The sequence below is a fragment of the Diachasmimorpha longicaudata genome, chromosome 18 (assembly GCF_034640455.1).
Source record: "Diachasmimorpha longicaudata isolate KC_UGA_2023 chromosome 18, iyDiaLong2, whole genome shotgun sequence".
In the NCBI taxonomy this organism is placed as follows: domain Eukaryota; kingdom Metazoa; phylum Arthropoda; class Insecta; order Hymenoptera; family Braconidae; genus Diachasmimorpha; species Diachasmimorpha longicaudata.
Genome location: NC_087242.1, coordinates 4547295 through 4562854, shown reverse-complemented (window position 1 = coordinate 4562854; position 15560 = coordinate 4547295). Strand labels below are relative to the sequence as shown.

At 43.4% G+C, this 15560-nt stretch overlaps 2 protein-coding genes across 7 annotated transcripts in view; one reads left to right on the top strand and one right to left on the bottom strand.

Moving 5' to 3' along the window:
• Positions 1–15560, bottom strand: part of LOC135170963 (ubiquinone biosynthesis O-methyltransferase, mitochondrial) — a 49472-nt gene that overhangs the window by 29348 nt on the left and 4564 nt on the right. Inside the window, exon 5 of the transcript XR_010300462.1 lies at positions 9204–9334. The gene's annotated coding sequence lies outside the window, so the exon portion shown is untranslated. The remainder of the gene's footprint in view (positions 1–9203; positions 9335–15560) is intronic.
• Positions 1–15560, top strand: part of Trh (trachealess) — a 74477-nt gene that overhangs the window by 56182 nt on the left and 2735 nt on the right. For all 6 annotated transcript variants that reach the window (XM_064137190.1, XM_064137188.1, XM_064137187.1 and 3 more), the window contains 9 exons: positions 2565–2803; positions 8909–8994; positions 9231–9320; positions 11286–11478; positions 12816–12937; positions 13225–13418; positions 13484–13590; positions 14486–14633; positions 15027–15151. In XM_064137190.1, coding sequence (XP_063993260.1) covers positions 2565–2803; positions 8909–8994; positions 9231–9320; positions 11286–11478; positions 12816–12937; positions 13225–13418; positions 13484–13590; positions 14486–14633; positions 15027–15151 — 1304 coding nt within the window. The remainder of the gene's footprint in view (positions 1–2564; positions 2804–8908; positions 8995–9230; positions 9321–11285; positions 11479–12815; positions 12938–13224; positions 13419–13483; positions 13591–14485; positions 14634–15026; positions 15152–15560) is intronic.

Sequence of the window (15560 nt, the reverse complement as noted above, 5' to 3'; positions counted from 1 at the left end):
AGGGGAAAAATTATGTCGAAACCGGAGCCGTAACATTAGGAGCATTGTATTGTAGCGAGAAGACTATGAGTCCCTTGGGTGGGGTGTTAGGTGGTGGTAGAAAGCCAAAGAAAAGTCCTCCACCACAAAGTCCAGTGGACGTTTGGCCAGTGTACATTCGCTAAAACCATAAGCACATACACATTTACGAACCTCAGGGGGTATAAAAACACGTGCCCTCAGGTGGTGTGTGTGTGTATCCCTCTCTGGACCGTCTAGTGAATCGTTTAATTGAATTAGAACCACCGTCGCAGGCCGCATTGTAATTTTCAGAAAATTTCAGTTCACAGTTCTCTCCAGATTTCTCCTTTCTTTTATCTCTCAGTTTAAAACCATCAATATGAATTGTTATTGCTTTTTAAGGGTGGCTCCAATTGAAATTTTGATAAAGCGTGAGAAAATTTTAATTCATTATGGAAATGGACTGAAGGCAGTTATTTAGAATTGCTTTTTTACGCAAAATAATATTTGTGGGAATATTTTATTCCGGAAAAATCAGGAAATGAAGAAACTTGAAAGGTTCTTGTGTTTTCCTCGACTTTCGAGCTTTTTGCGCTTCAGAGTCGTATCTGGGATGATCGATAATTTTTTGGAGCTGCGGTTGATGCCAAAGAAAAATCATTACAGTTGATAGTCTTGATGTTGTTCTTTTTGTAACTAGCACATAAAGCCAAGCGATCTCGAATCTCAATCTCGTACATATTTATTCCAGTCCGTCCATTGAAATGTCCTCAATAACCTCATCATTCCCAATTCCACAAGTGCAACGGGAACGAACCGTGAAGCCAAGGTTCTTCGATATGTACGATAACCTCGTCATAGTCCTCCTGAATTATTGATGGCCATCACTTTGGTCCGAGCCCTTCCCTCTTTTCTCTCTTTTTTTCTGCCACCATCACCCCACTGTACTCAACCCCATTGCCCTTCACACCGCCACCCACGTATTTTCATTGAACACATATACAGCGAGAGGAACAGCATCAGCATCGAGGGGGCACCTGCCAGCTCTTGCCTTTTTCTCGGACCCCCATGGGAGTGAAAGAGCCCCCAGTTTGTGCTCCTCGGCCTCTCGGCCAATTTCAACCAATTTCACCCCGAAAGTTGGGCTTAATTTCATTTTCACACGCCTGCGAATCACTTGGGTAGGTATTGAGAAGATCTTTCCTCTATCTGGCTGACGAGGGATCATTGGTCCAATTCTTCTGGACGTTTCCTTTCATCTCGACAATTGGGCCCTAGCAACATTCCAGTGTCTCCCATAACTATCAGCTCCACTTCGACTCGCCCTGCTACCCCCCACTTTATCATTCCCTGAAGTTTTGTAATTTTCCATTGAGGTGGGCCCTGGGACATGCCCGATGGACAATCAGAAGGTGCTTAACGTGACATGACACCATTAAATGGTACATTTAATTCCGAAAGGGTTAAAAACCCAGATGGCTTTTTATTAGCTAGTAGTTACGCTCAGTGACTGTAAAACTGCTCTTTCTTCAGAGGGGATTGCCTCCTCCAGGCAGGGCTTAACATCTTGGGGTGTTTTCAAAAATGTCTTTATCCATTAAGTGTCTCGATCCAGATATGCCCCAGCAGTATCAAAAACTCACTGAATTCATTTCCATTGTCTCCTCTGCAGCTTTTTCCTCTGATAGCCTCGAATGCTTCTGATTGTCGTTGCTCCCTGAGGGGTAATGACAACCCCGCTATGGGGTTTTACACAGCCCCTGAGGGAGAGGAATTCAAATTCTTCGATGATCACTCGCAAATCTCGAAGAAATAATATTTTATCGCGGATCCGATTGCAGAATTTTTTATTCACACGAACGACTGCTTAACAATGACAACAACGCGGTAGTCACCCGTCCATTTTGCCCCATCCTGGAGGTTCCACTGGTCCGAAAAACCCGGAGCACTTGATAAATTGTCTCGAATCAATTAGCGGACCCGCACCGCCAGCAAAATGCGGGCGGTATCCGCTGATTGATTGAATTCACATGCACGTGAACATGTAGATGTTGTACCCTGGGTTGAAACAAGTGTTTTGAAAAGGGGTTGCAACCGGTATACGAGGGCGGAGTCCTGGACTAGGTTGCATTTACCTACGGGTAAACAGTGGGCTTGATAGCACTGACTGAATAATGTATGCTATTAAAGCTTTTGTACCACAACTCCTGGCTTCTAAATGGCCACGCCTACCTTGGCTCCTGTGGGGGCTTTTGCTATCCACTTTGTGGCTTCATTTGCTGTCTCTCTCGTCATCACAATTTCCAAAATCTCATTAGCAGGGTACGCCAATGGTAGTGTCGAGTTATGCGCCCTTGTCAGAATAAATATAAAATAAAAATTCGTGGAGCCCATCGTAATTAATGCGATCCCAGTTGGAATTCACGTTTTTGATTGAGTTTGACTTTTTTGATAACGTAATTTTTACGCTTTTTTCGATCAGTTTTGTTGAATTGTTCTCACCGTGTAGCAGCGAGGTTTACTATCGACTGAGTTAATTTATAATATTTTTGGTTTTATTACAGTTTGTTGGAGATGCGGAAGGAGAAGAGCAGAGATGCCGCCAGATCACGACGTGGAAAGGAGAATTTTGAATTTTATGAGCTCGCAAAAATGCTACCACTGCCCGCCGCAATCACGTCGCAGTTGGATAAGGCATCGATCATAAGGCTGACTATTTCATATCTCAAATTGAGGGATTTTTCGGGGCATGGAGACCCACCATGGAACCGAGACACACCACCGTCCAATAAAATTGTTAAAGGTAAGACTCAGATTATTTCCGACCCAGGGAACTTGGATTTTCCATCATATCTTCACGTTTCAAGGTCCCTACAATCCAACCCACGAATTTTCCTTAACGATTTCTCAATAATAAATTATGCACTCGCAGTGATCGATGACGCGATCGATAGGTCTTCTGGAGAAATCAATTTCTATTTTCGCAGTGTGCAGTATTATTATGTTGATACCACTGTTGTCTAACGAGTGTTCTTGAAAAGTATGAACCGGTTGATATCACATTTCCAAGATTTTACGCCGCCCTGAAACCGCATTTTATTCGGATATTAAACCTCTACTCAGAGGCATGAAATTGAATATAATGTGATATAAATTTCTCCAGTAGCCGTTACTTTTTACTGATACTTTCTACTTTTGTTGGCTGATCAAACACTTCATTACAATCTGACATTTTTTTATGACAAAATCGGTAAAAGAGAATAATAAAGTCACAAGTTTACGATACGATATGTGTTGGTAACAATTTTAACGGGGTTGGAGAATTGTACCTGGTGATTTGTGTATATTTCGACTGAACTAACTTCAACATTCTCAATAGACAACAAAGATTGAATTTTGTTCGTCACTGGAAACATCAATTTCCCAACGTTGAATAATCGAGTTACTCCCGACTGAGTACATACCCCGTATATACGTCATTGGCTCGGGGTAAGGTTGAAGTAAGAGACGAACATGTACGTTTTATACGTCGTTTTTTCCTCAGTGCACGTACAGTTTGCTCTGAGCTCTAACGAAATTACAGACACAGAGGAAAGATGGTACTGTGGAAATGTTGGACTGGGGCTTGAGTGGACAAGAGTGGCAGGTAAAATGATGAAATGGATGTGAAGGGAAAAATGTGATTGTCTTTACGTCAATCAAAACATTACCAGAATTCTATTATCATGATTTTTTTACCACTCGCCCCACCACCCCTCGTTCAACCCCTGTGCAGTCAGCTCTCCCACCGAAGAGAATTTTCTTCTTCTCTTTGTCTCCTGCAGATGAATTTTTTCTTGACGATGGCTGACTAGTTCAGCCATCGTATCGTGGCTCATTGATCGGTATGGAATACGGAACAATTTCATCTGCTGATGATTTTTCTCTGATGGATTCGCTCAAGAGGGTTAATCGGTGGAGGAAAAAGTCAGTCCCGGGTACCGTAATCGTTTCATGCATTGCAACTCCACCCCCGGTATGAGAACTTGCTGGAGACACGTGTCATCTATCGCCTGAGAGAATCGTTGGACTTCTGACGTAGTCGTAATTTGATCGAGTTTAGGGGTGAAATATCCTCATAATATTCTTACTTTTCAATTGATTCTCAAGGGCGTTCGAGACTTCTCCGACGATCTTCACGTTTTTTTGTATTTTTCGGATGATTTTCGCTGGGATATCGAGCTGCATGACTGGGCATAAAAAAAGGAAAGAAAAGTATCGAAGTACGAAGGGTCGAGCATTCACCAGTATTTGATACCGAGGGGTCAAACTAAAAGACGAAAAGCGTAAACAGCCACAGTCCACTTCATGCGATTGTGAATCGCGATACTTTTATGAGTCGACTGACCAAGAAAGATCCCACCAGATACATACTAATGGAGAATTCTCTCGGGCCAATAATCGAAGGAGATAACATCGAATTGCTTTTCCCTCTTCGTATTATTCCACCCCAATAATTCAATTTTAAATAAATGATAAAAAATATTCGATTGACCTTCCAGAAATTTTAATTCGTTCGAATGGACCCTAACATTGATAATTAAAAAAAATTCACCTTTGATTCAGTTTCACAATATCCTCCAGCATAAATTTATGGTAATTTTCCTCAATCCCGAGAGGAAAATCAACCGCAGAGTTAATATTTACCCAGGATTGCGTATGTGAAAAAAGGCCTAGAGACTTAAGTCTATTTTATATTTTATAACTCGTGTGGTTCTGAGGTGAACCAATATATACTCATATGTAAATCTAATCATGAACCCCTGTACACAAATCTCGACATTGCGGGACTGACGATGTAACTAAACTAAGGGAATTGAGTTAAGGTCCTGACGTAATCCCTAAAAACCTCAACCCCTCATCCCTTGAATTTCCTCTTCCACTTTTGCAATTCCCTTTTCTCTCGCTTTTTCATTAGCTGCCCTCGTCGCGGACTGATTTCTTTCAGTTTTTTATTCCCTGGATGTAATCAAAATGTTGAATTTACGGTAACTGAGACAAAAAAATGAAGAAGATAAAAAGAGGACAAGTGGGGGAGGGGGGGGGGAGAGTTTGAATTGACGATAATGGGGGAGGAATCGGTAAATTTTATGTTATGATAATTATGTGACGATTGAGCAAGACTTCAGGCCAGGAATCGAACCTGAAATCCATCTCCAGTGAGGGAATGGCCTCACCCCCTGCGTCAGGCCGACGGATAATTTATTTTTCAGGACGATAATTCGTCTGAGGACATGAGGCAGATTTGATTCAGGGGAATTAAAACGGTGAGTCCCTGTAATTTCCATATGGAGAACTCCCTGTGGCCCCTGGAGACCCCACCGCAAAATCTTCGTAATGAAATCGTGGGGATTAACTAAACACACCTGACTAATTAAGCAGCGCTTAAACGGATCAACGTCACCAATACCCCAATCAACGGCTCGTTAGCATTTCCCTATTTGCATTGGGTAAATATACCGTCCCCTTCGTCAACGAAAGGCTCCGTCATTCGATTTTGCAGGGGGGGACAGTCGTGAAATTCAAAATGAAAAATTGCCACAAGTAAATGTTCATAAATATTTACGTAGTACACGTGTAAATTGTCCGGTTGTATAATATATTTAGTATATTAAGTTCCTCAGGAATTTTTTCTCTCCCTGGAAATTTCGCTCTGAAGTTACGGAAAAGGGGATAATTTTTATTAGATATTTTTCACCGCGTGTAAATTCTCGTAGAAAATTTTAAATTCTCCACCATTTCCACCCTCTTACCCATTTAAACCAGCCCCAAACTTATCATTTTCGTCACGCTGCTTGAAAATCCCAAAAAATTGAGGGCGCAAAATGCCAGTGTGGGCGGGACATATGCCATCGCGAAATGGTGTGGTATACGGCTATGTTGAACACCAGGTTGACGCCAAAAAGGAGGGATATGTACTGGAGACGATGTAAATGGGCTCTCGAGAGAAGCTCGGCTGTTCCCGGGTGCCCATTTGATGGCCCATCAATGTAAACCAGTGCAAAGTCGAAGGGGTGAAAGTACTCGCGCGGGGCTTCCCACTCACCAACCCCTCAATATTTTCTCATTTACATCTGTTTACAATCCCGTTCTTGCACTCGAGTACTCAAGATACTTAACTCTAATGCACTCAAATTTGGTGAATAAAAAAAAATAGAACTCGATAGGAAGTCAAGACCTCATTTCTCGCGCAATTCAGGAAAAATTTTCCAGCGATTCTCGGAAAACTTCAGGGAAAATTCCGAAAAATATTAAACATGAATTTTCCCGAAGGAGAGAAAGAATTTTCCTCGAAAATTCTGCGAAATTTTGTAGCCTCCCTTCCCTGCGATTCCCCGTTTCATCCAATATTTCCTGTAAATCTTTTCTGAGCTGTCCCAACCCCTCCAACTGGGGTTATCACAATATTTTGATAAATACATGAAGGTGGTGTTCTGTGCTCGCCTCAGGACCATAACTCACGGGTTATTTATTTTTCTTTCCCACTGGAAGACGGAAAAGTACAAGTGTTGACCCCTTGACGTTAAGAAATGAAGAAACATCAATTATCTGCGGTTATTGACAGTTGTTCGTGTACCCCAGAAAAATTACTCTCGAAATTTCAAGTGAAAGCCGTGAAATTATTCACGAAGACGACATTTCGCGACTTTACCGACTAAAAAATTGGCAGACGCAGCTGTTAAACAAAAAGAAGCCCTGACCCTCGAACTCCGGACATTTTCCAGTAGATATTCGTACACGAAAATAAAAGGGCGAGATGAGCGTGAAGGGTAATGAAATATAACGGCCCATGGGAATTTATTCCAGCAATTCTGTAGAATCATCTCGTAAACTGAAATACCATGGGCAAAACCAGTCGGAAAGACCCAACAAATTCGGCTATTTTTCATTAAATCCCAGTCCCGAGAGTCCTAAAATCAGTCCCTACCTCCTGCGAAGTGATATCGTGCCGTATTCCTCTCATATGTTGCATTTTCTCGCACCAAAGCCCCTCGTCAATTCTCACTCTCTCCCTCAACCCTCCCTACGTGTATTGTCGGGAAAACTCGGTGCAGATGGAGCAATAGGGGGTCCTGCGACATCGTGACGTCACGCAGCCGGTGCGAGGTGCAGGATTTATTACTTTTACGAAAACGGAAAACTAAATTTTTCTATTAATACATATTACACATCATATAATATATAATATTAAACCAAGAAAAATCCTTCAACTTCCCTCTTCACCTATCCCAATCTACCCCCCATTAAACCCCTTCCATTTTGCCCCGCTGACCCCTAATAAAAAACCCCCAAAAAATATTCTGTCGACGTCGATGAATTATAAATGACATAAAATTCTATCACCCGGAGATCAATGACAATTGCCCCACGGTCACTGTCGTCGGCCCCCATTGTCATTACCATGCAAGACCAACCCCCTCCCCCCAAATGAATAATCATTAATTCCCAACGATAATCGTCGGAGGCATTTAGCTTCGTAATATCGGCGAAATATCGGGAGGCGGACGATCGGCCGTCGGATTTTATTTATCGAAAAAGTTGAAAAGACGGCAGGGGCAGTTAGGGGGTATGAATGAGACAGCCCCACTGCCCCACGGGTCTTTTTCAGGGGGTAAAATGAGCCAACTACTAATAATATCTGTTACGTTGTGGATGGGGTGTGTATGGGGACTTATATAAGCCCACGTGGAAAAATAATACTCAGAACGAAAGCACCAATATTTTTGTCTCTCGTATGTATCCACGTTTAGGCCAGAGTGAAACGTTATATCGGTCCCTGTCCCAGTGGGACACCTTTCTCACAACTCCACGGATCCAATACTCGTCTTGTCCCCGTTTTATTTCCCTTTTCTGTCTCTTTTTTTCGCTCTATTTTTCTCAGTGCGAAGATTAATCGTCGTGGATCATAACTAGGGTCATGCGAGGCACGTACCACCACCGAGTCTGGTTTATTTATTTTTAGTATTTATGGGAAGAAAGATTGGGAGGAACGTCTCCGATGTTGAAGAAGTGCAGAAAACCCTTTGGGTAATGGATTGGGGCATTAAACATTTTTTGGGAAATTTTTTATAATTTTTGGGGGCTGAATGGAGCGGGTGGTGAGCCACCGAAGGTTTTTATGGTACACGGAATTAAAAGGGGGAAGAAGACGAATTTAAAAAGTACTTTTATAAAGAATAGAGTGAATAAAATTCCATTGTTTACGTCGAGGAAAATTGAACATTTGGGTGATGAAAATGGGATAAGGTATCACAAAAGGTTCGTCAAACGAGCTCACGGATAATTCAGGGATTATATCAGGGATAGACTGCAAAAATATTGGAATAAACTTGTTGACCGAGAAGGGTCAGTCCAGGGGGATTGGGTGATGAGTTTCTTGCCTTACCGCTTGGATTTTACCAGATTAAGTGGTCAACGAAGGAACCTCATCCCCCATCTGATATTTGTGTGAGTTTTATCGAGTCTCCCCGAGTCTCTCATTAAGGGGGTAAAACCAGATGGAAAAGGGGAATGGGTAGCTGGTATTATTCTTACGGTGGTAAGAAGTAAGGACCTTCTTGTTTGTCAAGACGAGAGGGTATTTAGCCCACAGGGGGTCTTCAACTGAAAGGGTTGGATTGTGATTCATATCCAACGGGGGAAATGAATTTATTATTCAGAGGGTTGTGCCAATCGCGATCCCATCGAGCAGCTTCTGATTGAGGGGAAAGAAAAATACCGAATCGTTCAACAACATCCTCACAACCAAATTTCCAATAATTTTTCCAAGTAATGTTCTTAAAAATCAATAGTTTCAATTAATAGAAGCGATGGACCGGACCTAATTTCGACTGACTTTATCTAGACAGTAAAACTATCAATTTTTCAGTTTCAGGAGCTAAAAGAACCAGACTGTCGTCAACGGCATTTGCAGAAGACATGTTCGAACAACACCAGGGAACTCACATTCTCCAGGTAACGTATCTCATAAAAAAAAATAGTGAAAGCCAAAATGGTGATTATAAAATTTTAAACAACCCTATTAATACTCCATATTTACTGCTGACTGGGGTAAAAATAAAAAAAAAGTTTCTGTGTAACGTAAGCTCCTTGGACTCTGTCAGCTCGTAAAAACCGAGAGTATTTTCGCAACACCGCTAAAAAGCTAGTCCATAGACACTCACCCTTACCCTCCGCTTTTTCTCTTACAGTCGTTGGATGGTTTCGCAATGGCAGTAGCTGCTGATGGACGATTCCTGTATATCTCCGAAACGGTCTCCATTTACCTCGGTCTATCCCAGGTGAGTTACTATTTCTGCGGTAAAAAATAATAGAGTTAGGGGTTGTTAGTGCGAAAGGCTGCGTAGCGAAAGGAGATATGCACATCCCACAATAAATGATCGATTGTCCCTCTAAAAATCATCGATTATCTCCCCGAACCCGCCATCTTGTATTAGTAACCCGCGTCCCTTTCCACATTTTTTTTTCACTTTTGACACTAAGACATGAGGAAGCTTCATGCAGGCGAGGTCAAGGGAATATTACCGGGAGGGAGTTTGGGTGGGAAGGTTGGCGGCCATACTGGCTGGCACCAGGCACGAATGTACCCAACGACGGTTGGGGGGAGGTTGGGGGAGGGCGGTTGGTGAGTGAGGTGAGGTGAGGAGAAAGAGAATGAGAGGCGGGGGTGGGTATAAATGCCGCTCACGTAGCCTCTGCACGGCGGCGTGTTCGCCATTCCTAATGCCTCTTGGACGAAGGTGGGACTGGGGAAAGCCGACGGGTTGGAGAGAAAAAGGAGAGGTATATGCGAAAAGGGGGGTTCTCTGGCATCAGGGGAAGGCGGATGGACGGATAGAAAGGTCTGCTCTGGAGGGGTGGAAAAAGGGGTGAGGGGCTGGTTTGGCCTCGACGAAGTCGGGGAGCTCGAGAGAGACTGACGGGGTACACTCTGGAGTCTTCTGTACGAAACCCTGGGGCAATCAATAGGATATTCCAGGAGAGGGAGGATGGGGCTCGTATATATATGGGGAGCTTGCAGAAGGAATGGGATAGGTTGGAGACTGCGATGCACATGTGAAGAATCATTTCCATAACTGAGGACTTAAGTTCCTTGATGGATTTATGGAGAATCTTGATGGATTCGCCTCCGGTATTTTTAGATTCTCAAGGATATTCCCGGGAGGATGGGGAGGAAGGGGTGAGCCGACTTCCAGGTAATAATTTCGCGAAAACTGTCGTGAGCGTCTCACGACAATAATAAGTCCAGAATCCGGGCTAGGAACCCCAGCACTTGATGTGCCGATAACTTACCCAGATAAAAAATTTCAATTATCCACATTATCACGGAATAAAATCACTTTTCCCACCGCAATTGAAATTCGTCGATTGAAAATCGAGAGGGACCGAACGAAATCACCGTGGAACCAATTCGCACGAGTCAACCAGTGGGCCTCGACATTAAAATGTAACAGGGTACGGAAAAGCGAAGCCCATGGAAAGCCGAAAGGTGTATAAATATACAGCTTGTGTTATTTGTCGGCTTCGTGCTCATCGATTCCCCGAAGGTTCAGCGTTGAGCATCGAACGCGAGGACAATACCAAACGAGGCGAAGTCTATTCGCCCCGATTAATCGTTACTCGTATCCGCGACACGTACAACATCGATACCGAATCTATAAACCTCTAGCTCCTGTCCCCACACCCCTTCCTCATCAACTCCAAACGACGCCATATAGACATACGGATAATTTATTCAAGTGGCGACAACACCTTCTACACATCAAACCCAACCAAAACCAATGCTAGCCAGACAGTGACACTGTGCACTTGAAAGAAATAAAAAAAAAAAAATAACATTGTACCTGATGAGTTACACAACTGTTTAAAACGAGAATGGAATTCTTAAGTTTATCGATTTGTCATACGCATTTGACTTCAATCCAAGTTTTGACTTTCACGTGGTCAATACCAAGAGGATATTGTATTCAATGCATGGAGACGTTCCAATTGGCATTGTCGTTAAACATGCGACGATTGACGCAAACTTCTGGGTCGATTGATACTCTACATTTCAAGCGTCTACAATTTATGTTCCTACGGTTGTCGACGGATTTGGGTACGAAAAATTCCGGGAATAATTACCAAATGAAATCAAGCGAACGCTTTTGTTCGAATCCACCCGGTCCTTCCCGAAAAATCCCGAACAATTCAACCCAATTCGACTAACTACGTCGACAATCACCAGAATAATTTATCATGCGCAGGTGGAGATGACGGGATCTAGTGTTTTCGACTATGTCCACCAGCAGGATCACGCCGAGGTTGCCGAGCAACTTGGCTTGGGCCTGACATCCACGGGCTCATCGTCGGGTCCGCACTCCTCAAGTTCTGGTCTGGCGTCTCCCAGTAGCGCTGCTTCTGAAGAGCACGGTTCTACTTCTACCGCTAATCCTGATGGTAAGTAACTTCAACTAAAATCACTTAATCCCAAAAGGACTTCGTCTCCCCATCCTGAACGGCCGAGTTCGTACTCGTACTTTGGGTTGTGGTTCCACTGAACCACAACCCAAATTCTTCGATGGCACCTCTTTGAACCAGAGAACGTTTCTTCATTCAACATAACGACGAAAGCTCCGTGAAACCGTGATCCGGTGGTACGTGATATACCCCAGTGGTCCAGACACAATTCCAGGCGAGTTGTGAGGGCACCTGAATGAACGCGTAACCCGGAAAGCGTGCCTCAGTCACGCCCAAAAGCCACGCGAGAGGACGAGTCCCGCAAGTTAGAACGTGCAGATCGACCGGGGGTTGTGGTATGATCACGTGGACTGGATGAGAAACCATCGGACGTGCGGGACGTGCCCGTCGCTACCACCACGTGGTATTACATGGTGAAAAGAGTAAGGGAGTCCGCCGGAGGGAAATAGAGAGATAGACAGACAGAGACAGAAGGGAATAACAAAAAAGTGTGCACAAGGGTATGGGCTAGTCGTGACAGGGGTTGTGAAAGAGGTTAGGAGGACGTATTCCAGATGGCGCTCCGTTGTTACGTTGAAAACATAACCTCACAGACGTGGTAGCTTAGTCCGGGAGCTCTAAACGTCTATCGGGAAGGGGTTCACGGTCGTCCTGACTCTGGACTTCATTCTGTCTTTATTCAATGGTATTCCCTACCTAGTTTTCGTCTCGCATACGTATGCAGCCCTCCGACGATTTTCCCCAATTGTTATTCCACGATGGCTACACCTCCTGGCACGTATAACATCCCCGCTCTTCCCGTCCTCTACATCGTCTCCCCTTTCCGTTTCTCTGCTCTTCACCTTTTCCACTGCTATTCGGCAGCCTCTCTCTTTCTCGTTTTCACATTGCTTTGGAGGAAACTATAGTCCGTATATCGTACTCTGCATTCGGACGACGACCTCGTGACGATCCGGTGGAGGAACCCTGCGGATACCTCTGGACACGTTCGTCTACACGTTCTCACATGGACACGTTTCCTCCTGGCGAATTCGTGAATGCATTTCAGTGCAGACACACCCGTAATCTTCTTGCAACGATGACCCGAGGACGTTGAAGAAAATGAATGAAATTATTTTTAAAACTGTTCAACACCGTCGGACGTACTCGTTCTTTATACGGGAACGCTGAATGGTCTGATGGGCCAACCGCCAGGTCGGGACGTAGCACATGTCAGTCCTCCGGTCAATCCTCCCAAAATATATCATTTACCATCCGGTCAATTTTCATCCAATTCAGTGACATATTTTTCAATCGTCAAATCTTCGATTTTACAGTTTCCTCTGTGATGTCATTAACTACAACTGGTCTGTACAAAGGATACGATAGAGCATTCTGCGTCAGGATGAAGTCAACGTTGACTAAAAGAGGATGTCATTTCAAGTCTTCCGGATACAGAGTAAGTATCATGACTGGAATACTTATGCTGCATTGCCAATTAGGTGTCATTTACCGGGGGATTTCCGTTGCTTCCTTCATTAGAACCGACCCTTATTTTTCCCCCCGTTCCACACATGAGAAATACCCTTAACGATCCACCACGGGACTTCCCCGAACTCCGGCTAAACGAAGTTATGACCAACGCTCCTGTCTTAACGAGGCCCTAGCATCCCTCGATAAATGTGTCTTGATTGTACCAGTTGATGGGATATCGTGCTAATTCACAATTTATTTTATTTTCCCCAGGTTGTATTGCTTCTCTGTCGACTGAGGCCGCAGTATCCCTTCAGTCATACGAGAAAATCATCACCACCGTTGATGGGTATGGTCGGCATCGCCATTGCTCTGCCACCACCAAGTGTACATGAGATTCGGCTCGAGGCTGATATGTTTGTTACTAGGATCAGCTTTGACTTCCGGATAGCACATTGTGAACCAAAGTAAGTCGACGCATCTCCACGTTTTTCAATAACAAAACCGTTAATTTTTTTTATATTTCCCGCAGAGTTTCAGAGTTATTAGATTATACGGCTGACGAGCTCACCGGCAAGAGTCTCTACGCCCTTTGCCACGGAGAAGACGCTAATCGTCTCCGAAAATCTCACGTCGATCGTAAGTATCAACAAATTGAAGAGTAACATACAAGTTGATATCCTCCCTCCCCAGAAAATGGGTCAAGTCCTGGTTGACCCACAGACGAACTTCGTTTTTCTACATTTCCGATAATTTAACAATGCCCAATGAAAATTAGAAAATGCCAAACTTGAACGACTGTAAAACTTTCATTCGAAAGCGAAAACCAACCGAAAATGTTCTTGCGACATTAGATAAACGTTTTTATCGTAAAAACCACGTCGTTTCTCTCTTAAAAATAGAAAGAGAGAGAACAGTATGGGTTCTTGACGACCACCATGGATTGTCCTTAGTTGGTATTCAGGAAGCAACGCAGTAGCACACCGGATGCGGCATCCTCCACCCGTAGTTGTTACCCATCTCACCGTTCCTACCATTCCCTCTCCCTTCACTCTCTGATCTATCTACCTCGTCTTCTTCTTTACCCTCGACGCTTTTCGAAATGTGGGTGGCGACAGGAGGCAGAAAGGGAGGTACCCCAGATGATACCTTCCCTCCAAATGCCACACCTTGTTTCCTCCTCTATTCCCTCATTCTCTCTTTGTTCAGTTTATTAACTTTCCACAAACTCAACTCATTCTATCTTCCCCTTAAACTACTAGTCTAGGAATATTTCCCCCGAAACGTGACTGGAAAACTCTTCGCTTTCATGTTTCGAATTATATTAGTTTTCATTTACGTCGGTTATTTTGGCTTTTGCTTCCAGATGGAAGCCTCGTATTCGACCGATTTTTCCATTCACTAATGCCAATTGCAAATTGTCTAAAAAATTCCCAACTTTGAATATTAATTTTGAAAAAAAATCTGAATTTTCAGTCCTTTTACTTTGATGCGTCACTGGTTTCGTTAACAATTTAATTGATTATTCTTTCAGTTATCAATAAGGGTCAAGTACTCACACACTACTACAGATTAATGAATAAAAGTGGGGGATACACGTGGCTGCAGACCTGTGCTACAGTTGTTTGTAATTCAAAAAATGCTGAGGAGCAGAATATTATTTGTGTCAACTACGTCATCAGGTATGTTACCACTCATATTAATTAATCATAAAATATGTGGATGTAATTACTTTAGTTTTAACGTGTGTTGTTGCCCCAAAAAATATACGAAAAGATAATTATTCTACCTGAATACCACACCAAAATATAACTCTGAGAAATTCAATAATTTTCTTGAGGATATTCTACGCTTTTTCCGAAAAAATTCACCATTTTTCGCATCAATTCGATTGACAATTTGGCAGAAAACCCCAAAAAACTTGAAGTTTGGGTAAAACAGCGTCGAACATTCATAAATAAATAAATAAATGTTGTTTGGAACAACAAAATTGCAAATATTACCTTATGCACTTGAAAGCGTCGCCAGCGTCAGCTCGACGAAGTGAAAATGTTATGGACGCGTTCTTGTTTCAGCGGAAGAGAATACGAGAATTTGATAATGGACTGTTGTCAACTGGAAGACGGTGTATCCGGGGTAAAACGTGAAGATGCAGCGGGGAATGATCCTGAGAACGGCTCCCCGGACGCCGACAGAGGAGGTAAACACACGTAACGGTCGAATTGCTTAATAACGCACGTAAATTAAGTTAGCCACATCGAGTGAAGCTATCGGCTCACTTCATGCGTAAGACTTGTCCCTCATTGGTCAGCGTCCCAGGCGGGATATTCAAACACGGCGTGCGGAGTATGCAATCAATTTCCTGTACTATTATTGAATTAACAGTTTATTGCTGACCCAACCGAATTATTCTATCCGCCTGGCGCATATTCAACCAGTTTGCCCTTCTCTCCATTTTTTTTCCTCTCATGCACGACAAGAACGATCGATCGCGTGTCAAAGGCATCTCAGTAGCGAGAAATCGAGTAAAGTGAAGCGGCATTCCCGCTTGGACACGCTCTCGAAAAAATATTTCTCGCTTGTAACCGAATAATAGAAGCACACGGTAC